General features: G+C 40.6%; 1 protein-coding gene across 2 annotated transcripts in view; it reads left to right on the top strand.

The window, feature by feature from the left end:
• The window catches only part of shisal1b (shisa like 1b), a 59420-nt gene extending 47026 nt beyond the window's left edge, over nucleotides 1-12394 (top strand). For both annotated transcript variants that reach the window (XM_008432783.2, XM_008432782.2), the window contains one exon: nucleotides 8713-12394. In XM_008432783.2, the coding sequence (XP_008431005.1) occupies nucleotide 8713 (1 nt within the window). In that variant the 3' untranslated portion in view covers nucleotides 8714-12394. The remainder of the gene's footprint in view (nucleotides 1-8712) is intronic.
• The last annotated feature ends 2014 nt before the right edge of the window (nucleotides 12395-14408 follow it).

Here is a 14408-nt window from a genome sequence, read left to right on the forward strand (position 1 = left end):
AAAAAATTGGTTCTCCGTCAGTGGGGTATCTGTCAGGTATCCTGATCATGTTTGTGGAACTAAAATTCAGATTTCCAAAATCTGAAACGGAAAGCTTTGCTTGGATCAAAGCTTGTGCACCACCACATTTGCAGCTCAACCGTCGTAGGATCAATAAGAACAAAGTGTCTGCTGGTGCAAGTATTACTGCCTTATTTTCTTGGTGTTTAGTGAATGAAAAAAATTAAGTCAATAATAAACACATCCATTATGAAAACCTTTTAACCAAGTACAGCATAATGGCAGTACCGATACAACTTCTACATCCTGAAGCCTGTCTGTTACAGCCTTACGTTAGCTGAACAGATCAATATGCAATGTGTACCGTATCTGACATGCATTAAAGATTTTATTTGAAAAGGCTTTTTACTAAACTGTAATTGTGTTAGCCACGCTAGCACCGAGTATAGTGTATAAGTCCTAGGCACATTCGAACCCTCAAAACCATGAATGCCCGACTTACCCAGCCTTGCAAGAACAATAGCCATCAGTGATCTTGTCCACGGCTATATTTATGCTGGGGGTGTGAGAATCTGCTGTTTTTCTCATCGACCGGTAGCATTTAGCTGTGACGCGCACAATGTTGGAAGCATCTCGTGGCTCAAACACCTTGATATCGTCCAAAAAAGATGACATGAACTTGTTGGTTCCCTTGTCCATTGTCGTGGCTGATATTTTGCGAAAATCCAGCAGAAATGCTACATTAATCGACTCAGAAATACTCTGCAGAGAACAAAAAATGCCATGTTTAGACATTGGAGCTAAGCTGTTAATGTGAGACATGAAGTAACATGGGACTTTCGAGGGGCGTTTCTGGGCGGAGCTTGGTAAGGTCCATGCGGGATCTACTCTTATGTCTGGAGAACGCCGCTCTCCGTTTCACTACGGGAGCCGGTTGGTTTGCATTGCTGCGGATCTGCTGGGGGGTTTCAGYGTAGGTGGCCTGAGAAAGCTCTTCTACTTTCTCTCCATGGGTACCGTTTATTAAACTCCGCTATTTGACATATTTGCTTCGGATTGAGCAAATATAGAAAACTTAATCCTTGCTCTTCAGCAAATTACGTTCCAGGGGAAAATATTGAGTACACCCGATATTGTGGTTTATCTTGGGTTTTATTGGAGCGGTGCAGAGGTTCTTTGCATACAGGAAATTGCCTGCAGATGGAAGTTTACTCGCAGGGTAATGGGAAGCCTAATGGCAGCGACATCGGAGATGGTGATTGATTTTTTTTTTTTTCCCTAAAGCTTGTATTTGATTTTTCTTTCTGCATTAGCATACAGCGTGGCCAGTGAAACGGCTAGGCTCCTACAATCAGAGCAGCTAGTTTGATTGATCTATTCAGGTCTGTGAAGCAAGGCGTCTGTCAGAANGCTCTTCAGCAAATTACGTTCCAGGGGAAAATATTGAGTACACCCGATATTGTGGTTTATCTTGGGTTTTATTGGAGCGGTGCAGAGGTTCTTTGCATACAGGAAATTGCCTGCAGATGGAAGTTTACTCGCAGGGTAATGGGAAGCCTAATGGCAGCGACATCGGAGATGGTGATTGATTTTTTTTTTTTTCCCTAAAGCTTGTATTTGATTTTTCTTTCTGCATTAGCATACAGCGTGGCCAGTGAAACGGCTAGGCTCCTACAATCAGAGCAGCTAGTTTGATTGATCTATTCAGGTCTGTGAAGCAAGGCGTCTGTCAGAAACTAAAGATTCTCAATCAAGGCAGTTTGTTCCTCTCAGAATGAAAGGAAAAAAATAAAACCTCAAGATAGAATTTGCAAAATAATTGTGGAATCGTTGCTCCAGACTCACTTCATGTTCTGTTGCCATAAGGAGCTAAAACGAGGAGACAACCCGGGACACTATGTTACAAATCTGGTCATATTTGAACATTTGAACATTTTCACTTTTTTTCTTTTTTTTTTCATCACAAAAACTTCAGTGCATGGTGTGGTTGTATGTGATATACTAATACAAAGTATTGCAAAATTGTTGTGAAGTGGAAGGAAATTTATTTGATTTAAAATGTTGCCTTCATTTGTGTTCAGCTCACCTATGTCAGCGCTTTGTTAAAGCGCCTTTTACTGCTGTACAGACTTAACTATATAGAGATTTTTACACATTATTATGTCGGTCTTGACTTCAACWAGGCATTTTTAACAAAGGAATACAAACCATTTAATCATAGTCTGGCTGTTTTTGATTGTTATCCCGCTTGAAGGCGAACTCCTGCTTCTCTTTCTCTGCTGAAGACATTTTGTTTATTTTTCTGACCAGTGTCTTTTTGGGGKTTTTTTCATCACTCTTATTGTCACTCATAATGTCAATATATTCTCCCACCTGAGCTGTGGATCTCTGCAGCTCCTCCATGCATCTCTCGGCTACTCTGCTGCAAGGCATTGTGTCAGAGTGGGTTGAGTGCTACGAGCACCCATACAACTTTCTTTCCTCGTCCTTTCCACTTCGTAATGTTGCGCTTTTTTCTAATCTTTTATCAGATAAAATGCATCGAAGTTTGTCGTTGCAGTCTGACAAAATGTGAAAAAGGTCAAGGCGTGACAGTTTGTCCACTTCAAGTTCCAGGTGCTGGCGAAGCTCACCTCCATCTGGGTTTCACAAAAGCTCCAAAAGACTGTAAAGGAGCTGGCGCTGAGAATCGTCTGCACTTGATCAAAACTCATTTTATATTCCCTTTGCAGAGCATCCACTCTTAAGATCCTGCAAAAATGATCTGATCAGCTGCTGACATTTAAAGTCCGACTGGATTTGGTTTGTGATGCAGAAATATCTCGAGCGGTAAGATGAGACACATTAGAGGTTTCTTTGCTCGTGTTTGTTTTGCAGCAGATTTAAAAAAAAAAAAAAAAAAAAAATGCATGACTCATTATTGGTTTCATTCAATCCGAGCATCTGCCAGGACAGTCACATATAAAATAAAATTAAAAAAACAGAAAGGAATAAGATGTTGGGCAACATTAAATGACACCGCTGCAAAATCAGCCAGAGCTCCATATTGAATCCCTTGGCGACTGATAAGTCACTCCGCGCTGAGAAGCAGCAGTACCATCCGCCCACTTGATCTGGGCTCTGCGCTCAGCGGGCCAGCTGAGCTGAGCCGTGTGGAGAGACCGGTCCACGCGAGATGACATCTGTGGCCACATTTGGCGCGCGCACCTGACTCACCAGGCGTCTCCAAGCAGAGAACCCTGCGGTGACTCAGCGTTGCCATCCRTGTGTAGTAAATCTTATCACCATCGCCGTCGTTTGTGTGGCGTTACATCACTTACTTTTAAGCTTTCCTAACACCTGCACTTCAACATCTGCTCTGCAGGAAGTGACGCCGAGCTGCCTCAGACTCTGGAGGCTGAAACAACATTTTAACCCCCCCGTTTTCTTTTCCACAGCGTGATCAAAGCCTCGCTCTGCCTGCTGCACATTGGCGTCCATCTTTCAACCCGCCGGTTGGTTTTCTGTGATAATAATGGAACGGTGCATTATAATATTATCCCTGGCCTGTCTGTCCATGGAGCAGCACGCCAAGACCTTGTCCAATTAATGCAGCTCTCCATGTGGTGCGAGTTAATTAACATCATAGATGCTACAAAGACAGACGGACGCAGAGCTCTGTTGAAGGCAGAGCGCGGGCGAGCAGGTTTGGGTCTTTGAAAATGCTACATTTGGCTTTTGCAGTAATGAAAACACGTGGGACATCTGCAGTATTTGAAATTTCACTTTGGCCTGCACAGATTTGCAGCTCAGGAAATTAGAAATAATTGAAAATGTAGCTTGTTTCGTTAAGTGAAACACGTACCTGACAATGCCAAGGTGATGGTTCGAAATTGCTAATTTGAAGGGCTGTTAAGTGAAACCTGATGTCAGCTCCTCTTGTTTCTTCATGTTTAATGTAGATGACTTCTTTTACTTGTCAAACCACCTGTCTTCTTTACACATAATATGGACATTTGGAATTTAAATCCCAGTGTAGGATGAATCTATACGCGAGTTTCCAATTTTTGAATTCCTGAAATAAATTCCCTTTTTGACGATCTTCTTATTTACTTGCATATCTTTATTCGCCAGCTTGCAACTGCTTTTAAACTGAACTCCCCTAAAAAAATCAACAATAAAATAGCTTTAACACAAAACCCATTCTTGGAAAAGCGGACAGCTCATTGTTCCCGGTTGCGGCGTACACGTGGCTCGGCTCATTCGAGCAGAAGAGATCGGTGGATGTGATTCATAGGACGGAGGTGGGCTTGGAGTCCTGACGAGACTTACAGACTCCTAAAATATTCCTGTAAATTTAATAGCTTTTTGAAAAAGCTGTTTTATTGGTTCTTCTGTTCTCTGACTGTGAGCTGAATTTAAAAACCAAGGTTTTTTTTKTTTKGTTTTTTTTTCCTCCATATAAAGAACAATGTTGACCAAAAGGCTCAAAGAGCACCAGCTCGTAAGCGTAGACGGTGTCAGCCGTAAAGTGAAAGCCTCTCTTGTGTTGTTCGGTAGGAACCAAACCGTCTCCGTATCAACGGAGGGATTTAATGATGCAGACCTGTGGCCCTCTGAGTAATAAAACGGCTTTTAGGAGAGTAAAAAGCTCTGTTAGTTATCTGCTTGTTATCTGCCTGCAGTCTGTTTGAAATTACCTTGACTGCATATCCAGAAACATCTCATCTGCTTTGTTTTTTTTTAAAAAAGAGTCTGCCTGACCGTGAGGACTCTGCTTGTTCTCTGACGCGCAGCTGAGTTGTTGTCATGGTCATTTAGTCATGCACATAAAACTGAGATACATGCATGGATTCATTTTCCTGCCTTATTAAATATCACCTACTGAATGAAATAGGTTTCCTCTAAAGTCGTTCTAGATTTGCTAAGACACTCCAGATAAATTCATTAGATGTTTTAAACAGAAAATAAACTTTAACTGAATGTTAATTTAAGACTTGTACCTCATTTTATTGAAAGTCAAACAACAAGGCAAAAGTGTTGGCACTTTTGCTTTTCATTACTTTCACAAATAAGCAACCTCTCCAAGTGTTTTCACATTTTGTTCAAATTCAACCGCAAATTTTGATTTATTTAATAAACGATTATACTGGGATTTTACATGATCTGAACAGTGCGGTGAACTTTTGCAATCAGGCTACTGAACTAGCACTTCAACCAAATTGCATTTCTCTGGTGGGCTTTGAGCAAGCTTCTATAAAACCTCAAGAAGTTTGTGTTTGTAACGTAATTAAATGCAAAAAGCACTACAGGTGTTTTTACAGCGCTGCATCTGATCCACTGTGTTCCTCAGCATTATGGTTTATYCTCAAACTACCGCCCGGAGGCTTTATGTGTCCTTATAGGTTCCATCTTCAGGTCAACAATATTTAACTAGACAATCTGTTTTTTTAGATAMTGGCGAAATCAAATTTCTGGGTTCTCATTAATCTCATGTCTTTATATTCTCCATCAAGTTTCCCTGTTTTCCCATCAAGCCTCAGTCCTGGAGAGTAGTACATTTTTGAAACGCTCAATGACGGCCGCTGCTTTTGAGCAAAACATGAATGGATAAMTGTTTATAAAAATGCACCGGCCAGTTTCTGTTGTTCAAACTTCAGTTTTATTTTATTTCACTTAACCTTTATTTTGCCAGAAAAGTTGATTGAGGAAAAACTTTATGATTGTCAAAGTGATTGTTGAGTTATCCTCAAGAATTCAGAAACATTGGATAAGCCATTTGTGCTGGGATGTAACAAGACAAAACATATACATACAGTCAGTACTACTAATATAACTGATTTGTTATCATTGCTCACACGGTGACTGTGAACTGAAGGCAGAAGCCCATTATCCAACCATTTAAAAAATCTCTAACTTGGGCAGATTTTCACCACATTATTCAATAAAATTCATTTGCATTTAAATGAGCGATTTAATTTGAAAATGTTAATTAAATGTTTTATCATCAGCCATCCCATATGATTACTTTAACTGATTAGTCATTCTGGGGAAGACTAGCGAGGGCAGCAACATGTAATCATCTTGTCAGCTGCTCTGGTGCATCTCTACATCCGAATGCTTTGTTTTTCTTTGTGGAGAAAATTTAAAACGGGGCTGTCCGCCTTCACTGGCGAGGACAGCATGTCAGACCTGAGAAGGCCTCAGAGTCGAAGGCAGCGGGGTGCTGCTTATTCGTCTCCCTTTGTTGTGATGACAGTCTGAATGTGCACTGAAAGCAGAAAAAGATGTAGAGAGGAAATAATTAYTTCACCTCCTGCTGATTTTGTAGGGTTTTTCACAAAGGAGTTATCAGCATTCGTTTTTTTTGTGTGTGGTAACTTTATTTTAAAAATCTGGAGAAAAAAACAAAGTAAAAAAAAAAAAAAAGACTTCCATGCCATTGAGTGAAGTAACATCTTTATCCGCTTTCGAAACATAGCTTGGTTCTTATTGTAGGAGCGTTTGTTGGCAAGCACAGCGGTGAGAGTTTGTTAACAGCTGCTTGGCAGCTTAAAGCTCCAGATCCCGCCTACAGATTTTTTATTTTTCTTTTGTTGGATTGAGACCTAGAGACTGGCTCAGCCACGCCACAATGTTGATGTTCCTTTGTCGATGATATGATTTGGGTTGGCTTCATGCTGGAAGACCGCATGATGAGGAAAGAAGGTTCTCAGACCTGAACACGGCCCCATCCACCGACCCCTCAACGCCGTGAAGCCGGAGGCCCACCGGTTCAGTTCGGATTGGTTTACTAATGTGAAACAAAAGCCACCTCGAGCAGTTTCACAAACAGAAACCCATAATCATTACTTCCTCCGGGAAGAAAAACAACAACCATGACGGACTATAATGAGGATTAAGTTGTTAATATGCTGCTCCAGTTGGACAACAACTTCGAACGTGTAAGCTAAGCTCCACCGCTGGCCTCCATGTTTACTTCGGCAAACACTGAGCATTTCTTCTTCTTTATGGCAGTTGGCAGAACTCTTGAGAATGCTGACGTTATTGCGCCCTCTACTGCGCATGCGGGATACTTTCAAGTCGTTTGCCGTTCACATTGTAGAACACATACAGGTCGCATATGTTTGGCAGTGTGAACGGCCACAGCAAAAAAAAAAAAAAGTTTTGACCAAAAAATCAGAACTGGGTGACTTCAGGCTGCAGGGTGAAATACTGTGATCTCATCTGATCACAGTATTTTTCCCCAAGTCTTCTCTGAATCACTGTCAAACCTTTGATTTTATGATACATATTAATGTTTTCCCAATGATGTTCTCAGTCACTGCGACTACAACTGCCTTCAGATCAATAACAGGCTCTTCCCGAGCTGCTGTGAGCTAATCTCCACCTTTTCCACGATCATCCAAAGCTCAACCAAAAAAAAAAGTGAGGGATCATAAATCTCTCCTTGAGGCAAGAACTGTCGCCTAACTTCAAACTGATGGATGACGGTGATGGATGTTCATTTTACGTTTCAACTATTTCTGAATATTACACCAAGTGTGATCACCTTTGCACAAAGCTGTTGCAAATGTCTGCCAACTTGTACCCGATGTCATTTGACAGCTGCTTACACACAACATACATTTAGAGCTGGAATCCGGAGGACTGAATCTTGTCGGAAAACGATTGAGCACAATTCAGACGTCTGGTTTGTTTGTAAGAAATAAAACCTTTGTCATTCAGTAGCTTGTTAATAATTGCCTTTTTTTCTTTTTTTTTGCAGTTTTGGTATCCATTATGCCCAATAGTTTTGGTTATATAATTGTGCCTTTTAAAGCAGGACATCCTCTATGAACCGTGGCTCAATTCATACCCATCAATGGGACGACTCAGATTTATTACGGCAACCAATCATGGAAATATGGTTTTATGGCTCCAATAACTGTCATCTACCAGCAAGAGGGCACATAAATGTTTTGGTTGGATGGGTTTTTATATTTTAAAAATGAAGGAGGCACAAACACTGAACAAAGTTACACAGAAAACAGTTTTCAGGAAATAAAGAGCCATTTTATTAAGTTAGGCAAGAGATTTTTAGGATAATTAATCCCCTTGATTCATAATAACAATTCCATTAAATTGGAAAAAAGGAAAGGAAATTAAATGTTGACTCGTATTATCCCAGCCTCTTCAAAGATTGGTTGTAGATGCTGGTTGCTGTGGGCAGAAGGATCTCCTGCAGCAGTCTGTACTACACCAAACAAGAAGAAGCCTCTGATTGAAGGCACTGTTGTTGGCAGCCTCATTAAGAGGATGGCTACAGTTGTCCGCGACATTTTTCAGTTTATAAAGAACGACTTACTTTAACATAATAAAAACATACATGTAGTTCAATTAGACGAGCGTGAATTGACTTGCTCACAGACAGGAGATGGCAAGTAAGGTGGGACAAAATGGCAGTAGGTAGATTCACAATTGTGATACAAATTGACAAGTTAACCTGGAACACATTGTGACAAGGAGATGAATGTTACTCTTTGTGTATCGTGTCGATTCTTGTTTGATATGACATCTTTTCGTATCGCAATAAGACCACTGCAACTGGCAAATAAATGATAAACCGCTCATTCTTTTCATGCCAGAAAACTCCATTTAGATCGAACAACTAATTACCCGACTGTGTCATATCTTAATCTGAGATGAATTCGGTTAATTTTGACCTTTTTGTTGTTTTCTCTTTTTGAACAGAATAATGCCGAGTGGACAAACTGAAGAGTAGCAACACCTGGTTTCCTTATACAGAACAGAGGAGATGTCCCAGAACCCCTTCTTCTGTGTGGACTGCAGATACKTCACCACCTTCGGCCTGGCCATACCGCAGTAGTTTGTAGTGACTACTGCCAATACGTAATGAGCACAAACACCCGAGGGCGGACAGAAGCAGGGTGTTTTTTTTTTCTGTTTGTTTTTAGGAAGAGATGATCAAAGAGGACTCTTTCAGCCTCAGCAGAGGAGAGAGAGAGACGGGTTCATTTTACTGCTTAGAGGGTTTTTCGTGATCCTTTGAAAGCAAGCCGGCGCGGAGCGGCGAACTGGAAACCCCGAAACCCTGCTGACACAGCTCCTCTTTCTACAGTAGATATAAGATGTTTATCACACCGCTGTGTCACTTTGTGTTCAGTAGCAGTTAGACACAGTCGTGGATTATCTATTTGGTGAATTATTTATGTGAACTAGTAGGAGAATTTCTATGAGTGGCTAACTTTCTGAACATCTAACAGCTTAGGTTGATGCTGAGCATCTCACTTAGAATGTTTTTTTGTTTTGTTTTTTGTTAAAACCAGACAAACGTGTTCTCAGTGATGCTAAAAAAAAAAAAAACAACATCTTATAAGAAAATGTTTTAACTCCTCCTTGACAACGACGCAGCATCGCACAGTTTATCCTCTGGTGGTTTCATGATCCTGACATGAAGTCCTCCAGAGGCCCTGTCTCTTCACCCAGAACATTATTGAGGATCAGGGATGCCTTCGCAGCAGCAGGAAGCTTTATGCCAAGTTAAACACGTCCACAATCCTTGGTGACAAGCCTTCAGACCAACAACAAAAGCCAGGCCGATACTTTTAAGGTTTAGTTTGTAACGTTATGACTCGTCTGAAGCTGCTCAAGCGGCGGCTTCATTAGCAATATGATGCAATCGATTATCCGTAAGCTCCTTTATAAGGAGCACTCTGTATCCTGTACCGGTAATTGATAATTGTAAGAAATTAGCCATGATTTAAAAAAAAAAAAAAGAAAAGAAAAGAAAAAAAAAAGGAAATCCATCCAGGCCCCGTCAACACTGGCAGCAATAATGTACAGCAGCCTAATCAGAAAGATGAACTGGTGCCATGAATCCAGTAGGTTCTGACTGGGGAAATCACCCAAACGCCTCACTGCAGACCGCGTACGYGCAGAGGAGAAGGAAGAGAAGAGAACATGTTCGYGTTTCAGAGTAAAGGACTCGTGAGAAGGTCTCCAAAGATTTCTGTGTCAGCTTTGTAGGAGCTTAAATTATCACCGCTTTGTGGAAGAAGAAAACTGTACTGGAGAGTCGCGTCCAGTCAGAGCTTTCAGACTTAAAGGTTATTTACTGGAAAATACGAGTCAAAATGCCCTTCGTTATTTTCAAGTCTCTTTCAGTTGGTTTTACAAAACAAAAGCCTAAAGCCACAAARCAGTGCCTGGTAAAAGTGTTCAAACCGAGTTTTTTTTTCGCATCACAACCACACCCTCCAATGTATTTTTTGCAGCTTGTAACTGTGACCTAGAAGAAAAATGTGACATATTTTTAAAATCTGTTTTGCCAATGATTTGGAAAAATAGCTCAAGTCTGAACTTGTGGATGCCGCCACCATGTTTCTCTGTAGGGGATGRTACATTCAGAGTGATCTACTGTGTTTTCCTCCAGACGTCGTGTTTTACACGTAGCCAAAAAAATTTATCTTGGTCTCATCTGGTCAGAGATCCTTTTCCCCTCATGTATGCATAACAACCCCCTAAACACAAAATACGGCAAACAACAAATAGGAATTCTTACAGCTTAATAATCCCTTGCTGTTCTTTATGCCACATAAAGAGCAGCTTCTTCCACCTGAGGCCTTCGTCAAACACCTGGATTTGCACTGAGCTTAAGCCGCAAGGCAGCTGGTTGCCCCGGATTTTATTTTAAACTCTCAGAAAACACGTTGAGGTTCGTGGTTGTGACGTGGCAAAGTGTGAGAAGAACCCCGAGGGGTGTGAACACTTTTGCGCAGCACTGTAAACGTATTTATTTATTTTGGATTGACGAGTRATTATAAACGAGTTAAATATAACAACCTACTCTGATTTTTAGTACCTATTAGTCCACCGCCTGTTTTGCTCCGTTAATGAATGGACTGCTTCGCTCCAGTTTTATCTTAAACTAGCAGGAACATCCTCAGCTGTTTCGTCCTTTTGTTTTGTTGATTTATTCACCCAGTCGTGTCCCATTTAGACACACTTAACGAAAAGCCACAGTGGACAAAGTCATAACAACTAAGTTTTCACATTTAAATGGCTTAAAGGGAAATTAGAGTCACTTTTGCCTAGAATATTAATTACAGAAACACCAAAGTGATTCCTAATTGACTGACTAAAAGATATAAAGATGATATTCAGCTCTACAATCATCTGAAGGTTAATACTTTGGGCCGACTCTGAATCAGCTGCTGAATCCAGAAAAGAAAAAGAAAAAAAAAAAATCCTGTTTTGGTAGAAAAGTCACACAAAGCAACTTGTGGTCAYTAGACCACTGACTCCAAACAATTTGATGGAACAAAAACAAACCAGATAGAGGATTTGATTCTTTAATCTCAGCGCTCTGTGAAGTTTAAGTGGAGCCGAACGGCGGCCTGCGTCATCTGTTCCCCGTTATCTCCAATAATATTCAAATTTGCTGAACCGCTAGAGCAACTTAATTCCCACTTTCAGTAGCCGAAGTTTAATTGCGCGCCTGCCCCAGATGACTTGTGCCATCAACTTCCAGGAGGCAGAGAAGAGGCGGGATGTGTCCAAGCGAAATAATTGGCCCACAGCTCAAGTTCTGGCTCTTAAATTACTCTCTCTCTCTTTCTCTTTCTCTCTCTCTCTGTCTCTCTCTCTCTGTCTCTCTCTCTCTCTCTCTGAGTGCGAAGAGCAGCAGCAGCGAACAGGAAGAAGTTTAACGGAGAAGAGAAGAGTCCCCAAATCTGGATCGATTTAGAATTATATTAATATATTTTGGAGCGCTGTATCTTTTTACCTTTTTTTTTTTTTTTTTACATATCACCAGTTATAAAACGCATTAGTCTTGTCTTACCCAGGGAATTTAAATCGAAAATAACTTCAATATGCCTCCGACGAGTAGTAGCAGGATCTTAGACGGAGTTCACCGTCCAGAGATGTTTTGGGAATCCTGACTTGTTTTCAATGTTCCAATCTGGTTTTTCTTGTGTGATGTTTTCTGTTTCGTTGACAGTAGTCCTTACTCCGGCCTGACGTGATGTGGTGCTGTCAATCGTATCAGCTCAAGCCTTTCTCCTGTACTGAAAACAAATTAATAAATAAACAGATGGAGGAGTGAGGGAGAGGGGGGGGGGCAAAGGAAGCACACAGCTGTTTCGGTCTCTCCAGGTTGTCATGGTAACAATTGCCTTACAGTTAAATCCCCACCTGTACACAGAAGCTTTGTAGTGGTCGATACCTCACTTTTCCCTGGGTGTGGTGATGAGGACGACGAAGACGATGGTGTTCACCGCGTTCTGTCTATGTTCCTCCTACTAGATAGAATGTAACTTTTCCAGTGAGATTGTAATTGCACTCGTTGACTTTGTATTGTCACAAAAGGGAGAAATAATAAAGTTTTATCTTTTCCAGTGTGTTTAAAATCCCTCTGTGTGACGTTAGTCTCTTTGGCAAAAGGAAGGAAAATCATCAACAGGGCAATGAACAAAGCGCCACACTTTCCGAGCCTTTAAAATTAGATTTAAAATGTACTATGCTAAAAGTATACAGTTGGTCGTGTGAAGGCGMAGATGCCAGGTGATGGCAGACCGACGGGAAGCAGGAAGGAGAGGGGGGCGGGGCCAGGACATACTTTTCTTTTATTGGTCGAGCTTGGAACCCACTGATAACTGCTTGCAGCTCTAGTTTTGTTTAAATTTGTACAGCGGAGCAGCAAAATTATTAAAATGAAACATGCCATAAAACAAAAAAACATCATGAAAGAAACAGAGGCAGTATTGCCAGATCTATTTATTGCTACTAATTTATGTTTATTACCTTGAAGAAGTATTTATACTCCTTAAAATCTTGAATAACCATTGTCATGGTATAACCACAAACTTCATTTGTGCTACAAAAAGTAGCGTAAAAAAACAAGAGGTCACAATTTGAAGCTGCATYTCTATTTAGCCTCCTTTTTAATTCCGAGGCCCCTAACACGCACCATATTTTTAAAAAAATAAAAGGATTTCTCTGTCGGTGGTGATCTGAACAGGGTTTTCACACCGAGCTGAAGTTGAGGGAGGTTCGAGTAACAAAGTGTCTAAGCACCACCTCTTACTTTGCACAACAGGAGATGTGAAGAAATTATGTTTTCATAAATTGGGTCGTCGTAGGTGYTGGGTGGCGGCAAAAGGAGAGGTTTGGCCAGGGTGCCATTCATCTAAGAACCGCCACTGAGCTGGTAAATAGACTTCACCCGTGAGTAATTTATCCTCTGTATAACTCCARCTGTTCTGGTTTTGGTAGAAAACATTAGCGAACAAGCACCAGTCGAGGAAACACAGCAGACAGATCGGGGTTTGGAGATGTGGAGAAGATCGGATCAGATTCTAAAACATTATTCCACTATCAATGTGTAAAACCTTTTATCATTCCTATCATAAAATGTGGTAGAAGTRTCCTGAGGGGATGCTTTTCTTTAGCAGAAGGGAAGCTAGTCAAGAGTTGATAAGATRAMTACTGGACAATACAGGAGGAAAATGTTTAAGAGGCTGTAAATGTCTTAAAACAGAGGAGGTTCACGTTTCAGGAGGWCAACAACTCAGGAAATACAGCCGACTATCTAATGGTTTCAATCAAAGCATACATGTTGCCTTGCAGCTTTAGTTGCAGCGAACATTGGTTACAGTGAGTAACTACTTTGTGCAATGTATACTTTTCTTGGTCAAACTTTTTTTTAGTAGCCCTGACAATTATGCGTTTCTTTGTGTTGGTCTATTGCGCACAATCCAAAAAWAWATATTCCCCAAGGTCAGTGTGACAAAAAAATTAAATAGATTACATTGGAGGTTTCAGGTTGAAGCGTTTGGTTTTGTTGTTAAAATGTTTTTATTAATTTAGTTGCTTACTTGCAACTAAACATTAAGTCTATCTAAAGGAAGCCTCAAGGTCTTAGTTTGCCCTTCTGTTGTAGTTTGGCCTTTCTCTAAATAGCACAAGTATCATCACTGCGGTGAGACAAATGACTGAATCAATCAAAACGCTTCTGTAACAACTTTATAAACAATCATGAAAAAAGAGCAGCTGAGATGAAATGCAACAAAAAGAGCATTAAAAAGCTGGATTCAGGTGGATATTTCTCGGAGCAGGAAGACGATTTATGTTAATAGACTGGGTAGATGAGTAGCATTTGTCTTCTGAGGACAATTTTTAAAAAATATTCTTTCTTCAAACAGGTTATACCTTAATGGAGTCTGGCAAAGGTGTTCCTAACAACAGCTTTCTACAGAATTATTTTTTTAATGCATGGATGCTTTAGTAATGTACCAAAAGTTCCTAAAGTATGAAATAATGTTGTTTTTTTTTCCTGTTTTGTTTAGCAACTCGATAGTGATGGAGGAAAAAACTTGTATAAAAGCCTTTCTACGCTAAAAAATGAGGAATCAGCCACTTTTACT

Source organism: Poecilia reticulata, linkage group LG16, assembly GCF_000633615.1.
Source record: "Poecilia reticulata strain Guanapo linkage group LG16, Guppy_female_1.0+MT, whole genome shotgun sequence".
NCBI lineage: Eukaryota > Metazoa > Chordata > Actinopteri > Cyprinodontiformes > Poeciliidae > Poecilia > Poecilia reticulata.